The following is a 16,605-nucleotide window of genomic DNA, read 5'->3' as shown; positions in this document are numbered from 1 at the left end:
CAAATCTGGGACATACCAAACATCGAGGACGTATTTTTTCTTTCATGAATCCAAAAGGACGGGAATATCTCTCACTCTTGTGATGTCCTCTGATGCATCATTTGCACATGTAACCTGTTTTCCATGAACAAGTGAGATTTCCTCAAACCACTCCTTTCTAGGAGTCATGTGCTTAGTATCATCACTATCCAAATAGCATTTATTAATGGCAGCAAAAGAAGTATCAACAGACTGAGCATGTGCACTAGAATCCCCCCTTGCATTAAAGCTGTCTTGAACTGCAGCAAACACAAAATCTTTGTCCTCTTGTGCAAAGTGTGTATGTGGTGGAGCATTTGCATTTTCAGCTAGTGCTGCTTGTGCCTTGCCTTTTCTTCTCATTAGCAATCCTTTTTTGACATTCTGCAATAAAATGACTTGGCTATTTACAATAATTGCATCTGCCCTTCTTCACCTTAGGACCTTGATTTGTACTTGCATTCTCCTCATTCTTGGGCTGATATGTATGGCTGTTCTTTTTCGGAAAATGACCTCCTTCTTGCTGAAATTTGCCCTTTCCTTGGGTGGCAAGTGCTTGCTCACCTTGACGGGAAGAATAGGAAAAATTGGAGGTCCTCTCCTCTTCCTGTAATAACAACCCAACTAGCTCATCAAACGAGAGAGGGGCTGCCCTGAGCATAATAGTCAAAGAGGTATCAAATGTGCCATAAGAGAGATCCAAACTGTTGAGAGAGATAGATACTAATTTCTTGTCATCTATTTCCTCATCAACACTTGCTAGCTGATCTCTAAGATCAACAATCTTTGTAATGTGCTCTGTGATTGTCTGACCTTCTTGCATCTTCTGCTCCTTGAGCTTATTGGTCAATGCAATGACCCTTGCCTCACTCTTGACATGATACATGTTTGCCAACTTTTCCCACGCATCCTTTGCAACTGTGCATGACTTAATGTTGTCATAATGTGCCTCTTCACTAATGAGGCAATCAAGAATTAAGCCTGGGCATTTCTACGATCAAACTTCTTCTACTCCTCTAAAAGTGCCTGAGAAGGAGCGGCAATAGAAGTAGTAGAAGTGGCAGTAGAAGGAGTAGTAGAAGTGGTGGCAGGAGTAGTAGTAGAAGTGGTGGCAGGAGTAGTAGAAGTGGTGGTAGAGGATGAGCTAGTACTAGATGGAAGAGGCCTAGTCTCATCACCACTCACAATATCCCATAAGTTCTTGCCAACCAAAATGTTCTTGAGCATGAATGATCACAAGGCATAGATGGATCATTTCAACTTATCACCCTCGGTCATCATAATACCAAAGCTCTCATTCTGAGACATCCTGACTACAAAAACAACACTGACCACAAATGCACCTGCAAAGAAGAATGCAACCAAACGAGAAGTGCCTCTGACTGCTCTGTGCAATCACTTCACGCATGGCATCAACCATTGCGAAGTGGAACGGACTGCTCTGCAATCAACCAACAAAATGCACCTCAAGTGCAAATGTGTACCTGTGGGCTCACCAAAAATCCCCAAATGCACCTATATGCTAGAAGCCAGAAAACCTGTACACCAAAGAAACTTGTTCGACAGAAAAAAGCACAGGCTCGAGCAACACACAAACATAGTGAAACAGAATGCACGAGCTGGAGAAAATAGCACGGACTGGAGCAAAGATCCACAAGTGGGCTGCAATTGTATAAATGGGCAAGTACAGGATGTATGGGCGGAATGCATGGTGGTTGTACGCATTTCTGTACAAAATGTACGACGGGCTATGCGGATTGTTGTACGGAAGATGTATGGGCCGGGTGCGGATAGAGCACGAGCAATACGAGTAAATGACAGCCCACGAAAGTACTCTCACGAAGATGCTCTGAAGTCCACAAGCAGGCTGAGGTGACAGGAGCAAGACACGAGGACACCGGTGAACTTGTTGGGTCACGGGAAGCAAGGCAGGAACCGGGTGCTAGTGAGTATGGCTCTGATACCACATAAAGGGAAAAATGGAGAAAGGTTGTGAACACAAGTGAGCAAGAAGTGGCCACATAGAAACTCCAATAGAATGCTCAATGAAATGAAGTACAAGCGCTTGGTATATATAGTACCCAAGTACTACAAACCAAAATAGACCAAGTCCTAGTCTATCCTACACCACTATATCATTGTATGTGTCTGCACAGAGTGCCCAACATCGAACCGAAGTGAAAAAAAGGTCAAATCATGTCTGGGTGAATGCCGAAGAGCCAAAAAAGCTTGCCAAAGCAAGCAGTAGGAAGCAAGGCTTAGAGCCACTATTGAAGAAAAAATAGAAATTCAGGAGTCACAGGGCAATGGCACACACACACACACACACACATACTTTTTTTTTGGGTGAAAATTTTGATGCTTTATATTACAAAATAGCTTCCCCTAAAAGGAGAGCTCAAGAGTACATTAGCTGAAATTTTCAATATATGACAAGTATACATTATAATCTATGTAACGAGTTTGCAAGCAATCAAAGAGAGATTGTTGCAAAGATCATTAAAAAAAAGAAAGGTAGAAAAGGTAGGATCACCAAAGACTCAGTGGTTTCTATCTTTTCAAAGAGTCCAAAGTGCCCAGCAGCGAACCCATGAAAAGTACAACTCAAACTCCACTCAGTGAGGATAAATCCCGAAAAGCTAGAAAGACTTGGTGAAGGTAGCATGAGGAAATCTCAATCGCAACCATTGCAAAAGAAGGCCGAAGAAGTCACGGGTGTCGGGGCAGTGCCACAAAATATGAGACAAAGATTCCCTTGGAGCCAAACAACGACGACAAATAGTTGGAGCAATACATAGGCGTGCTAGAAGCTGTCTAGACAGGAGAACCCCCAAGAGAATGCACCATAAAAAGACCTATTGTCGAAGAGGGACCTTGGAATGCCAAATCTGCCTCAATCTTTTCCACCACCATTTGGCTGGACGATCCAAACGCCAAATTTGACTTGCCCGAGCTGCAGCCCATGGTGGAAGCAATAGAACTTTATATAGAGAGGACATTGTAATATTGGACAGCTTCAAAGGACAAATGGACGAGTGTGATGAAAGAAGAGTCCAATCCTGAAGCTCTAGAGGCGGTACCGGCTGTGAAAAGGTAGGAGCATACAAGTAATAGCCTGCCATACAGGGCGATAGTGCATCCCTAAACCATCGTTTCCAGCAGCCAAAGGAAAGGAAAGGAGAGTGCCATCATCGTGAATGACATCAGCCACAGAATAGAACCCTTTGGAATTAAGGAAATATGAATGTCGGGGCTCCTGCAAGGCCAACGCTGGGGAAACAACCCGTGAACAGTGGATGCTCTCAGCTCTCAAAGAATTGCCTTACAACAAGTCATGCCATGCCAATCCAAATGTGAAATAATGTGCTTCCAATCTAAAAACATTCGAGAAACAAGAGGGCATGGGAAACCTCTGACCCACACACACACACGCAAGGATAATATCAACCCAACATGAAAAACCTTTGACTCTCTTATCATAGTGTGTAGGTGGTATCTGAAAGGATTCTAGCTGATAACAATGCAATTCGTTCATACATTGCATTGGTATTCCCTACAAAATAATTCCTAGATGATAAATGATACGACTGTTTTGCAAGTTGCATAAGGAAATTTATGTGCTTGCCAAACACTAACAAAAAACGTTCATCACAGAGAGGTATGGAAACAAAAATATTACTAGCTGATATAATGACACAACTCTATTTACAGTGTGCATAAGGAAATTTAAATGCTTGCAGAAACACTAAAGAAAAGTGGTCATCGCAGAGAGGGAGGGAAAGTAACATCGTCAACTTGATATCATTGTAATCCATGGAGCTGGAAGAGCTAATTGGAAATGAAACAAATTAAATGAATTTTGTATGGACTGACCAGGATAGAATTATCTGTTCGCAATTGTAATATCTTTGTTGCCATTGTCGTTCTTCCTTGTCTCTTTTTTATGAAGTCACAGGTAACATCCTTTGCACCAGACTGCAAGTCACCCTTTGGCATTGAGAAATCATCGAAACCTCGTACATCTCCATCATGTTCCAAGCTTGCCTGCTTTTTCCAGCTTTTCTTCAGACTTTTAACAGCAGTGGATTGCTGGATGGGTTCTGGAGCTCTCCCGTTAAGATCAGTCAAGTTAAACATCTCAATTGGCTCTTCAATGCATTTGTAGATCAGACCTAGCTCATTATCCAGCATTTTGACCCTTGATTCAGAAAGTTGGAGCTCCTCCTTAAGCTCCAAAATCTGCTTCATTTATCAAAGTAAAAAAAGATTTCTCTTGTTGGTTCCCAACTCACCGGTCTTACCCTTTCTTTCTGACGAGTCACTTCCATAACTATAAGGCCTTCGGTGTCACATACAAGCCCCTAATTCCCCATCTTGAAACACTCATATATTCTCTGACTACATCTTTTCAGCATTAACATATATGCCCCTGGTATAACACTGCTAGATTAATTATACTTGACTTATATGCGAGGACAGTACCTTTTTTTCACTAACTCCTGCAACAGAAGTAAATTTTTTCTGCATGTGCTCAGATTGATTTCTAAGGATACTTATTTCCTTTCCAAATCTCTGCAGCACAGTATTTAGAAAAAGGATTTCAGCCCTTACAAAATTTACAAGAATCTGTGAATTAATACCTACAAATTCAAGGACGTGATACCTGCCTTGCCTTGGCAACAAAAGACTGGAAATGTAGTGTCATAACATTTTCAAAGGAAAAATTCTGAATTCTCAACTATCAATCAACATAAGTCTTTTGCAAACCAGCAGTGCCTTTTTTTTTTGTTTTTGTGACCAATTGTATGCACACCTTGCTTGTACTTCCCAATTGAGATTTCAGCAAGTGAATCTTTCTCCTTTGCTTTTCAATAAGTATGTCTTTCTCTTGAGCAGATGCCTCCAACGCTGAAATCCTGACTACACAAGAAGGTAAACACAATTTGTGTGCGACAAGAAGATTGTTTTGCTCTCTCTCTCTCTCTCTCTCTCTCTCTCTCTCTCTCCACTAGAGTTGGTGTCAAGGAGGTGGCATTGAAGCTCCATAACGGCCAAGCGAAAGATCATGAGGGGCTATGCATTGAGTTTATTGCATATGTGATTGACGTCCTGGCCCCGATCCTCGCAAGGCTTTTCAATGACGTGGTTTGCCTTGGCTTCCCACACACATGGACCCTCAACACCATCACGCCCATTCACAAGGCAGGAGATCCCACGAGCCCAGAAAACTACAGGACCATTATGATTGGGCATGTCATGTACTAAGATCTATGCATCAATACTTGACACCGAGGTTAGCAGATTCGCAGAGATGCAGGGGCTCAAAGCCGAGGGCCAGGCACGATTTCGATGTGATCACGGGACCATGGATCACATACTTGCACTCAGGGGGGTCATAGAGGAGGCCAGGTTACGGAAACAAAGAGTATATTGTTGCTTTGTGGATTTCCGCAAAGCCTTTGACACGGTCCCACGAGCCCGCCTCATCAGATGCCTACAGACACTGGGATATGACAAGGAGATCATATGGGCTATTATGGTACTCTATGAGAGAGTCATTTCAAGTAGACTTCGGATAGGTGCTGGATGGACAGATGAGATTATGAGCATCATTGGGGTCAAACAGGGTTGCCCATTGTCACTTACCTTGTTTGACCTCTACATAGATGAGCTCGAGACCTTTATGGGATCACTAGGAGGGGCTGGTTGCTCTCTCGCCGGCACGCTGATTCAGATACTCTTATACGCGGATGACGTGGTTCTGATGTCCTCATCTGCTGAGGGCCTACAGTGACATTTGGATGCACTACAGGTTTTTTGTGAGTCACATGATCTGAAGGTCAATCTTGGCAAGACCAAGGTAATGATATTCAACACATCTCGAGCCGTCATGCCTAGCGAGCAGTTCACACTTGATGGATCACCGGTTGAGATCTCTCCTCATATACCTACCTGGGTGTCATCTTCTCTGGCCTGATTTTCATGATGAGACTAGCAATGTAGGCCCGTTTGAGCCAGGGATATGCCTCACTTGCTCGCCTGGAGAGATAGTGCTTCCACTCACACTTTCAGGACCCTCGGACCAAGGCTCTTATTTTTGACTCCTTGGTTCGACCAGCAGGCATGTACGACAGCCCTTGTTGGGGGCCGGATCTCTCAGACACAGAGTGGGCTCGGGCGGAGCGATTACACATCCTCTTGCTCTCTCAGATGATTCGAAGCAAGCCATCAGTGCCACAGCACATCATTCGGGCCGAGTTCGGCGCATCCCCAGTGCAACTAGATGCGGCACTCTAGACCATTACCTATCTACACCGAGTCAGACAGTACGGGTCTAGTACAGCAAAGCGACGCAGGTTGCCATGGTTGGCTCTATGTTCATCCATGGGCCTCGCAGATGGTGGGGATGAGAGAGGTTGATATGCCCTGACACGTAGGTGGTTTGAGAGATTGGGGCTTCACATAGATAGGCTGCCTCTCTTTCAGTACATCTTAGACGCTCCATCTATCCCACTAGGATACCACAAGGTCAAAGAGGTCATTCGAGAAGATCTACCACAGCTACACACATTCACGACCTGGTTGGAGCCGAGGGCGCTTCCAATGAAGCTTAGTTTCTACAGAGACCATTGCATCACACCGACTCCATAATGAGAGCAGGCGAGCTGAGGGGATACCCAAGGAGAGATGCATATGCACGTTATGTGATCGACAGGAGGTGGAGTCAGAGGAGCACTACATGCCTCATGTACTACGAGATCCACGGTCGATACCATTGCCTTTTTACCGATGGTCTTGGGCCATTATCCAGACTTCTCTCATACCCAGACCAGGGATGCCTCACCGCCTTATCCATGAGGCGGTCTGCTATAGAGAGAAATTACTCAGGATGCAGAGACAGTCCTCAAACATAGGACCAGTTCCCTCTCAGAGCAAGATCACAGAGTTCTTCTAGTCAAACCGCATGTGCCCTACAGTCACTGATAGCAGACGCAACAGAGAGCCAAAGCATGAGGCACGCCGCACTCGACAGCGGACGGACATGCAGATCACATTGAGCGACCTCCCATCCCTGATCAAGCCTGGGGCTTGGCCCACAAGGGTTACTATAGCCCTGGTCAAGAGCAAAGTCATTGCGAGGAGACCGAGATGGGCGGCACCCACAGATAGTCGCCAGCGCTCCATCACTGTCTACATATTAGTATCCCCCTGACACACATATACCTCTGTGGGGCCACTTGCATGGACCAGTGCCAGCCAGCCCTATTGGTGACTGACCCGAGTATGAGGAGGATGATGATGTTGATGACGATGATGATGATATTACTATTGATGATATGACTATGTACTACTTAGCACTTAGCATTCAGCATGGGTGATGATGCTCGTTTAGTAGCTCCACCCTTTCTCTTGATTTGTATCAGTTTTCTATCAGTCTCATAGACCCATCGGTCTTCCAAAGACTTTAATAAACTTTCTTTCTTTCTTTATTTCTCTCTCTTTCTCTCTCAAGACTTACCTAGATGACGACCTCACACTCCTACAGCAGGAGCACCGGAGGGAGGGAATGGTGCATGTGATGGCAACAAGAGAAGCAGGGAAATGGGCTGCCTACAGGGATGGCAAAATGATCATTCAAGAAAGAGTAGACAGGAAAGAAAGGGAGGAGAAGGAAGATGGGGGAATTATGACGGTTTCGGACCAACGGGATGAATGCACAAACTAGGCTGAAAATGGCTGTGGAATTGCAATGGCACCCTTTGCTCCGATCCCGGGGGGTTCTTGGAGACATACACTGATAGGGACATGATCTTCTATACCGAGACACATGAGAGTCTAGAGAGAGGACTGCCCTCACAGTGATAGGAACCGCACTCTTATGAACGGCCACAATTTGGCCACAATTTATGGATCGGTACTAGAGAGGTAGACAAGTGGCCACAAAGAGGCTCATGGGCAGCGGGCACTAGGACAAGCATGATTTCAAAGACAACACTCCACCCTAGATCACATCTTCACCCTGAGGGGCCACTCTCAATGAGAAGTCTATGTGAAGAGACCCAAAACTGCCCAATAGAGATCCTTAGTGAGTGGGGTAGGTGGATCTGCGTATATCCTAGTGGGTTGATAAAACCCCCGCCTGCGATATGTAAACAAAGATCCATGTAGAAGATGAGCTTCACTGGAAGCTCGCTCGGTCCCAACCAGGTCTTGAAAGTGTGTAACTGCAAAAGATCCTCACGAATGACTTAGTTGACCTCATGAGACAGGAGAGGGGAAAAGGGCACGTCAACACTATACTAGACCGGGGGGGGGGGTCTATCCATGTGGAGTCCTAGTCACTCAAACCATCTCTCTGTGCTTGCAAACATCATCTCTGATCACCTGCTCCTGATAGTGCCATAGAGGAGGACAATGCTAGCCACGCTAATCTACGGCATCCAGAAGTACAATCTCTGTACCCCCTAACCCAATATAGGTAAGTGATAACATGAAATGCAGCATCAAGCTGTAGTGGAGATGGTCCAAACTCAGCCTAAATGATCTGGTGAGGAGCTGATGGCTTACTACGAATCATCTGTGATAGCATAAGAACCTGTAGGTGCTCCACCCGAGCCCACTCTATATCTGACAGATGTGGTCCCCAACTAGGGCTGTCATACATCCCCGCCGCTGGGCAGACCAAGGAGTCAAAAAGCAAGCCCTTGGTCCGTAGGTCCTGAAAATGTGAACGGGAGCATTGCCTCTCTAATCTGGTCAATGAAGTGTATCCTCTGCTCAGTCGAGCTTGCATTGCCGGTCTCATAGTAAAGATAGGTCTAGAGAAGAGAACCCCTAAGTATGTATATGACAAAACAATCTCAACCGGCGACCCGTTGAAAATGAACTGCTCCTGGTGCATAGCGGCTTGGGATGTGTTGAAGATCATGACCTTGGTTTTACCAAGGTTGACCTTCAAATCATGGGGATCACAAAAGGACTATAGTGCATCTAGGTGTCTCTAGAGACCCTCCACTGAGGAAGATAAGAGAGCCACGTCAATTGAGAGAGAGAGAGATTAATTTCCTCGGGAGGCCTCACTGGCCTTTGGGAAAAAGTACACCAAGAGAAAAACTCTTGCAAGCCTTGATGGGCTGAAGCAAAAGGGCACGCTAGGGCCCTTGCTGAGTACTAATATTGCTAAATTAAAGAGCTCAAGAGCTCATACAAAAATCAAATACAAACTGGAACAAACTGAGAGCTAGGACTCAAAAGCCGAAGCCTACACCGTGGTGGCTCTATGGTGAGCTGCGTAAATATCTCGGATCTGCGTCTGTCGAGTAGTCTCATGCGGTAGCGGGAGACGTATGGCCTCATGTATCTCTAGACCCACTGGGCTATGTCTAGTGTGACTCCTCGTCTGTTGGTATCCTCTAAGGAAAACTGAGATAGGCCAGACCTCGATAGTGTGTGCTCTTGTCGCTCTCTGCCCTTGGTCAGACCAGAGGGTGCCGTTGCAATTCCACATAGTCATTTTCAATGCACTTAGTGAACTCATTCCATGGGCCCGACACCGTCATGTGCTGTCCAGTTCCCCCTCTTTCTTCTCTTCCTTCTCTACCCTATCTACTTGCTCTCGAATAATCACCTTTCCATCCCTGCATGCAGTCCGTTTCTCTTGCTGCCATCACGGTGGATGGACAAAAAGAGTAGAGCCTAACCCGCCTTCACAGCCACTCTCATCCACGTTCAAAACACCCGAACAACACTATCACAAGGCTAAAGGCATTCATTCAGCATCCTTTTCTCTACACACTTCGAGACACAACTCACACTCTGGTTACATTCTTCGGGAACCAGTCGACCTCAGAAAGAAACCCAGTGGAATACACAGCCCATCACAAGCTCCTACTGACTGAGCTCAAGCTCAGGAACATAGATGGCCCATGAACCATAAAACTCCAGAAAATGGCAACTTCAGGATTGCATAACAACCATGCTCACATTTTCTTGACAAAGTCCATGACGAACAACTCCGGATCTCTTTGTCCTCAAGTAACTAACAGCCGTGTATGCTCAAACTTCCACCCTGTAAGAGAACCCACACCAATAGACACACAAGCACTGCACCTTTGGACTGTAACTACAAGCCTTTTATTACCCATAGTACCATCGGTATCCTTAAAACTGAGGTGAGCTAAGTTCAAGCATCACAGTTCGCCATCATCGAGCTCTTAACAGCCAAGGTCTCCACAAGACTCCAATAAGCGCTCACTGTACCACAGAGCTTGTCATCACGAAGCACCTGGAATCCATCTATGCCAAGCATGCAGTCGAAATTCCTCATCCCGTCACGTACGTAGACCTTCACGTACCGGTTTTAGCTTCCTACTCACACGACCTTCCACTCACTGGGAACTTCTCTTGCTCACCAGAAATTCGCGGAGATAGTTGTAGCGACGACCATCCTCCTCCAACCAAGCTTCCAATCCATGCACTTCGAAGGAAACCCCCCTACGAAGTTCGCTGCCTTTTCCAAGGTCCTCCAACTCTGCACAACAGAGTCGCCATCTCTTGCAAGAAACTCCTAGAACGCACAGTCCTCCAAGCTTGCAGCTCAAACACCTCACCTACGCCACCCACGAACCTCCGAAGACCAAGAGCCCTCCACACCGGTCATCGTCGACCTCCTCGGCCTCTTGTCCTCTCCCTTCGTCACCCATCTTCTACACTAGCAGCTGCTCCTCAACTCCTTTTTCGTCCCATCCCTTCCCCCAAGCTCTCCTTTCGCTGCCCGTCTGCGTACGCGACCTCGTTCCTTCTCCAAAACTCTCCTTTTGCCACCTTTTCAATGCTCTTGATGCTCCCACAAGCAACCATCTGTTCCTTCAGCCTTTCTTCGCCACCTTTTCAATGCTCTTGATGCTCCCACAAGCAACCATCTGTTCCTTCAGCCTTTCTTCTCAGAGATCCACGGTCTCCTATCACCCACTATCTTCCCTGCACTCCATCGCATCTATCCCCCAGCTACAGTCTCGCGATGCACGCTCCACTCTCCCGGATCCTTCCCTTCAGTCCAAAGCCTCCCTCAGTAGGATTCCAGAGCCCCCAGTCTCTCAAGATACTCCCTGACCTCACGTCTCCTTGCGCCATCCTTCCCAGGCCACATTCAAGCTCTCGAGCCTCGAACTTTAAAAGCTCTCCCCTTCAGAGCTGTCCTCCTCTCATTCACAGAGCTTACCAAGCTCACGTATCCTCCCCTCAGTGCTCTCCCTGTCGTCTGAGATCCTCCTTTCTAGTTATCGAAGGAGCTCCCACGACAGCTGCTTGCCATCTCGTCGGATACTCCTCCCCCTTTTTGTTCAGCGTCTTACCCCTCTTAATCGAGTCGCATTGAATCCTCTTCCCTCTAGAAGCAACCATCACGTAGCATGCCAGCTCGTCGTCAAGAAGCTTGCTCTTCCTCCTCACGTAGCCACCTGTATGCATGCTTTTTTGATTATGGCCACGTCACCTTTTGCTTTTTCACCACTCTCCCACTCTTTCCTTCAAATCACACACCAAGGCACTTAAGCACATATTCATTGACTATGTGCACACAATTGCATGCCATCAGTCATTAGCATTTGATTGCCCACTGACCATCCACATATGATGAACACCATCCCGTCCCTAGACACCATGAAGTGCTCAAAGGTTGCTCACACAAAATCTGATTGAACGCCAGCAAGCACACACACAGGTTGAACATCACACATGTACATATGTTCAGACGAGTTTGGGGTTTTCAAAAATCTTCACACACCTTTAGCAACCCCTACTCTTCTGCTGTGACATTCATGTCCAGCAGCTAAAGAAGAACATCGGCAAACCACCTGGATCAAAAACAAAGCAAGCTAGTGCTCTATGCCTCTGCTTTTCTCCTCCCGGATCAAAAGGATAACTTTGAACCCTCCACTGCCAGATATGCATAATCCACCATCCTCCTGGATCAAATGGAATCAACAACACACCAATTTGATGTAGCCACCAGCTCCTTCCATATAAGCCTCCAGGATCCCATATCTTATCTTGCCTAGATATTACACAACTCCACTGGCTATCAGCCATCACACTTATATCATGAGTCTTGCCCATCTTCACATGAGCTACATTTTTTGAGGTCACTACCTCACACACAGATCTCACGGGCACAACCAGCTCATAATCTGTGATTAGGGACTTCTCAACATACCCTATTGTCTCAACCTTCGAAGCTGCAAAACTCAACCCATCACATGAATTATCAAGATCACTCAGGAGCAAACAAACATCTCTTCCACCTGAAGAATGCTCAAACATACCAGCATACTCTTTCTTGTCATTGCCAACCACACATGCAAAATCCACAAGGGTATCATCAAGCAAAGCATCCAGCTGATTATCAATCACACTATCACTGCCATCTAGCTCAACATGCATACTGGTGTTTTCATTCTCTTTTGAAGAGATCGATGCTAACATATCATCCAGTGCATCATCAAGAACACAATCCATCTCATCCTCTGAATCACCATCATCTTGTAAACACTGAATCTTAACCTCATCATACTCATCACAGTTTGCATGCACACAATCAACACTTGCTGACTGTAGGTCTTTTACTTTATCAGTAATAGCCACATCAGCTTCATCACTGTCACACATGATTGAGCTCTCATCTTCGCTACTAATTTCACACCTCTCTTCCTCATTTGCTAAACCTGAAATCTCATCTTCTTCGATATGCACAATCACAGTGTCAACCACAAACTGATTGCATTCAGCCATCATAGGCATATCATCACCACTCAACACTGGAGCATGATCATCATCTACACACATAGACTTATCCTTAGCTGCCTTTAATGGGCTCTCAACATTTCTGCCATCTATGGTAGCAACCCCTTCTCTCGGGCTCTCTTCTACCACCTCGCACAGATCTAGCTGAGCAACACCCTCCTCCATAGCAACTGACAAGCCTCCACTCATAAGTGTAATGATATCCAGCTCCCTTACATCATCGACATCCGGCTTCTTCAACAGTGAAGACAACTGACTTTCTTCCTCTGATGAGATGCTCTCTTCCTCTGTCTCACTCAAAAAATCTATCTCTTCATCTGTGACTGTCTCCTCAAGTTCCTCTTCCAATTCCAGTCTACAGCTCATCACATAATCTGGTACTCTCCTTGCACCAGCTGAACTTCCTTCTCCTCCATCCATAGCGTCTCCGCTGTTATTTTGACCTCTGCTTCTTCCTGCAATCTCTACCCAATTTAGGCTGAATGTTTTCATCAGCTCCACAGCTTCATGCAATTCCTTTTTCAGGGAATCATCCTGCATAGGAATAGACACCGGCTCTCTCTCTGCATATGCCTTAATCATTTCTGGCCTACTGACCAGGGTTTTAGGCTCCTCTTGCATACCAAGCTGCCTCAGTCTCTTGACCTTCCATTCTTTCTCTCTAGCCACTCTGACTGCATCCTCAAAACTATCAATATTCTTCATCTCCACCTTCAGACGGAGTGAAGGCTCCAGACCAGCCACAAACCGGTCTCTCTTTATCATTTGCGGGGGTACTTCAGGAATTAAAGCCTCACACCATAGACTCCACAGTCTACCAAACTCTATCAGATACTGATCCACATCCTGACTATCCTTTTGCTGAATTTTGCACAACTCCTTCCATACTTCATTAGGGCTCCTGAATTGTGCAAACCGTGCAAGAAAAGCTGCTCTCACCACTGTATACTCCGGATTTTGCTGCTGAGGATGAACAGTCTTGAAGGCAGCCACTTGAGTCTGCAACCATGCTTTTGCATCTCCCTGCAAACAATAATTCATGATCTGAAACAAAATCTGAGGGGTTGCCCTATCCTTCATAAGTGCTGTGAATTCCATTTTTTCCAAGAATCTCACTGCATTCTCATATGGCATCCCCCAAAACTCTGGAAAGTCCTCTGCCATCCTCACAATCTTTCAACTGTCACACACCCTGGCTTTCTCAACCACAACAAAACTCGAAGGCAACAAAACAAATACACTACTGAAGAAGCTCACTCTACATCTGAAGAGCATTCTTTTTCCTACGGGCAAGCACTTTCAAAGCTCTCTGCACTCTAGCTCGGAGTTGGATCACACGTAGCTGGACTTCTATACATCTGTCCTTCCTGTGACCACATTTTCCACACCACTCACACTGTATCACTCTCATGTGTGGATTTCTCCCCATTGCTTGCAACACGTCTCGAAACACCTGCTCCTCCAATCTTGTAAACTGAAGTGAACTTCCTCCGTGGAGGCACCAAAACGTGGATGGACAAAAAGAGTAGAGCCTAACCCGCCTTCACAGCCACTCTCATCCACGTTCAAAACACCCGAACAACACTATCACAAGGCTAAAGGCATTCATTCAGCATCCTTTTCTCTACACACTTCGAGACACAACTCACACTCTGGTTACATTCTTCGGGAACCAGTCGACCTCAGAAAGAAACCCAGTGGAATACACAGCCCATCACAAGCTCCTACTGACTGAGCTCAAGCTCAGGAACATAGATGGCCCATGAACCATAAAACTCCAGAAAATGGCAACTTCAGGATTGCATAACAACCATGCTCACATTTTCTTGACAAAGTCCATGACGAACAACTCCGGATCTCTTTGTCCTCAAGTAACTAACAGCCGTGTATGCTCAAACTTCCACCCTGTAAGAGAACCCACACCAATAGACACACAAGCACTGCACCTTTGGACTGTAACTACAAGCCTTTTATTACCCATAGTACCATCGGTATCCTTAAAACTGAGGTGAGCTAAGTTCAAGCATCACAGTTCGCCATCATCGAGCTCTTAACAGCCAAGGTCTCCACAAGACTCCAATAAGCGCTCACTGTACCACAGAGCTTGTCATCACGAAGCACCTGGAATCCATCTATGCCAAGCATGCAGTCGAAATTCCTCATCCCGTCACGTACGTAGACCTTCACGTACCGGTTTTAGCTTCCTACTCACACGACCTTCCACTCACTGGGAACTTCTCTTGCTCACCAGAAATTCGCGGAGATAGTTGTAGCGACGACCATCCTCCTCCAACCAAGCTTCCAATCCATGCACTTCGAAGGAAACCCCCCTACGAAGTTCGCTGCCTTTTCCAAGGTCCTCCAACTCTGCACAACAGAGTCGCCATCTCTTGCAAGAAACTCCTAGAACGCACAGTCCTCCAAGCTTGCAGCTCAAACACCTCACCTACGCCACCCACGAACCTCCGAAGACCAAGAGCCCTCCACACCGGTCATCGTCGACCTCCTCGGCCTCTTGTCCTCTCCCTTCGTCACCCATCTTCTACACTAGCAGCTGCTCCTCAACTCCTTTTTCGTCCCATCCCTTCCCCCAAGCTCTCCTTTCGCTGCCCGTCTGCGTACGCGACCTCGTTCCTTCTCCAAAACTCTCCTTTTGCCACCTTTTCAATGCTCTTGATGCTCCCACAAGCAACCATCTGTTCCTTCAGCCTTTCTTCGCCACCTTTTCAATGCTCTTGATGCTCCCACAAGCAACCATCTGTTCCTTCAGCCTTTCTTCTCAGAGATCCACGGTCTCCTATCACCCACTATCTTCCCTGCACTCCATCGCATCTATCCCCCAGCTACAGTCTCGCGATGCACGCTCCACTCTCCCGGATCCTTCCCTTCAGTCCAAAGCCTCCCTCAGTAGGATTCCAGAGCCCCCAGTCTCTCAAGATACTCCCTGACCTCACGTCTCCTTGCGCCATCCTTCCCAGGCCACATTCAAGCTCTCGAGCCTCGAACTTTAAAAGCTCTCCCCTTCAGAGCTGTCCTCCTCTCATTCACAGAGCTTACCAAGCTCACGTATCCTCCCCTCAGTGCTCTCCCTGTCGTCTGAGATCCTCCTTTCTAGTTATCGAAGGAGCTCCCACGACAGCTGCTTGCCATCTCGTCGGATACTCCTCCCCCTTTTTGTTCAGCGTCTTACCCCTCTTAATCGAGTCGCATTGAATCCTCTTCCCTCTAGAAGCAACCATCACGTAGCATGCCAGCTCGTCGTCAAGAAGCTTGCTCTTCCTCCTCACGTAGCCACCTGTATGCATGCTTTTTTGATTATGGCCACGTCACCTTTTGCTTTTTCACCACTCTCCCACTCTTTCCTTCAAATCACACACCAAGGCACTTAAGCACATATTCATTGACTATGTGCACACAATTGCATGCCATCAGTCATTAGCATTTGATTGCCCACTGACCATCCACATATGATGAACACCATCCCGTCCCTAGACACCATGAAGTGCTCAAAGGTTGCTCACACAAAATCTGATTGAACGCCAGCAAGCACACACACAGGTTGAACATCACACATGTACATATGTTCAGACGAGTTTGGGGTTTTCAAAAATCTTCACACACCTTTAGCAACCCCTACTCTTCTGCTGTGACATTCATGTCCAGCAGCTAAAGAAGAACATCGGCAAACCACCTGGATCAAAAACAAAGCAAGCTAGTGCTCTATGCCTCTGCTTTTCTCCTCCCGGATCAAAAGGATAACTTTGAACCCTCCACTGCCAGATATGC

The 16,605-nt window shown here is 46.4% G+C and overlaps 1 protein-coding gene across 1 annotated transcript in view; it reads right to left on the bottom strand.

The window, feature by feature from the left end:
- The window catches only part of LOC147882753 (uncharacterized), a 201,525-nt gene that overhangs the window by 122,126 nt on the left and 62,794 nt on the right, over positions 1–16,605 (bottom strand). Inside the window, 3 exon segments of the mRNA XM_087400494.1 lie at positions 3,892–4,124; positions 4,572–4,590; positions 4,832–4,934. Of these exon segments, the coding sequence (XP_087256620.1) occupies positions 3,892–4,124; positions 4,572–4,590; positions 4,832–4,934 (355 nt within the window).

The sequence above is a fragment of the Dipteris shenzhenensis genome, chromosome 29 (genome assembly GCF_047967505.1).
Source record: "Dipteris shenzhenensis isolate YYH24624 ecotype China chromosome 29, Dip_SZ_1.0, whole genome shotgun sequence".
Classification (NCBI taxonomy): Eukaryota; Viridiplantae; Streptophyta; class Polypodiopsida; order Gleicheniales; family Dipteridaceae; genus Dipteris; species Dipteris shenzhenensis.
This window is presented reverse-complemented; position numbering and strand designations above follow the sequence as displayed.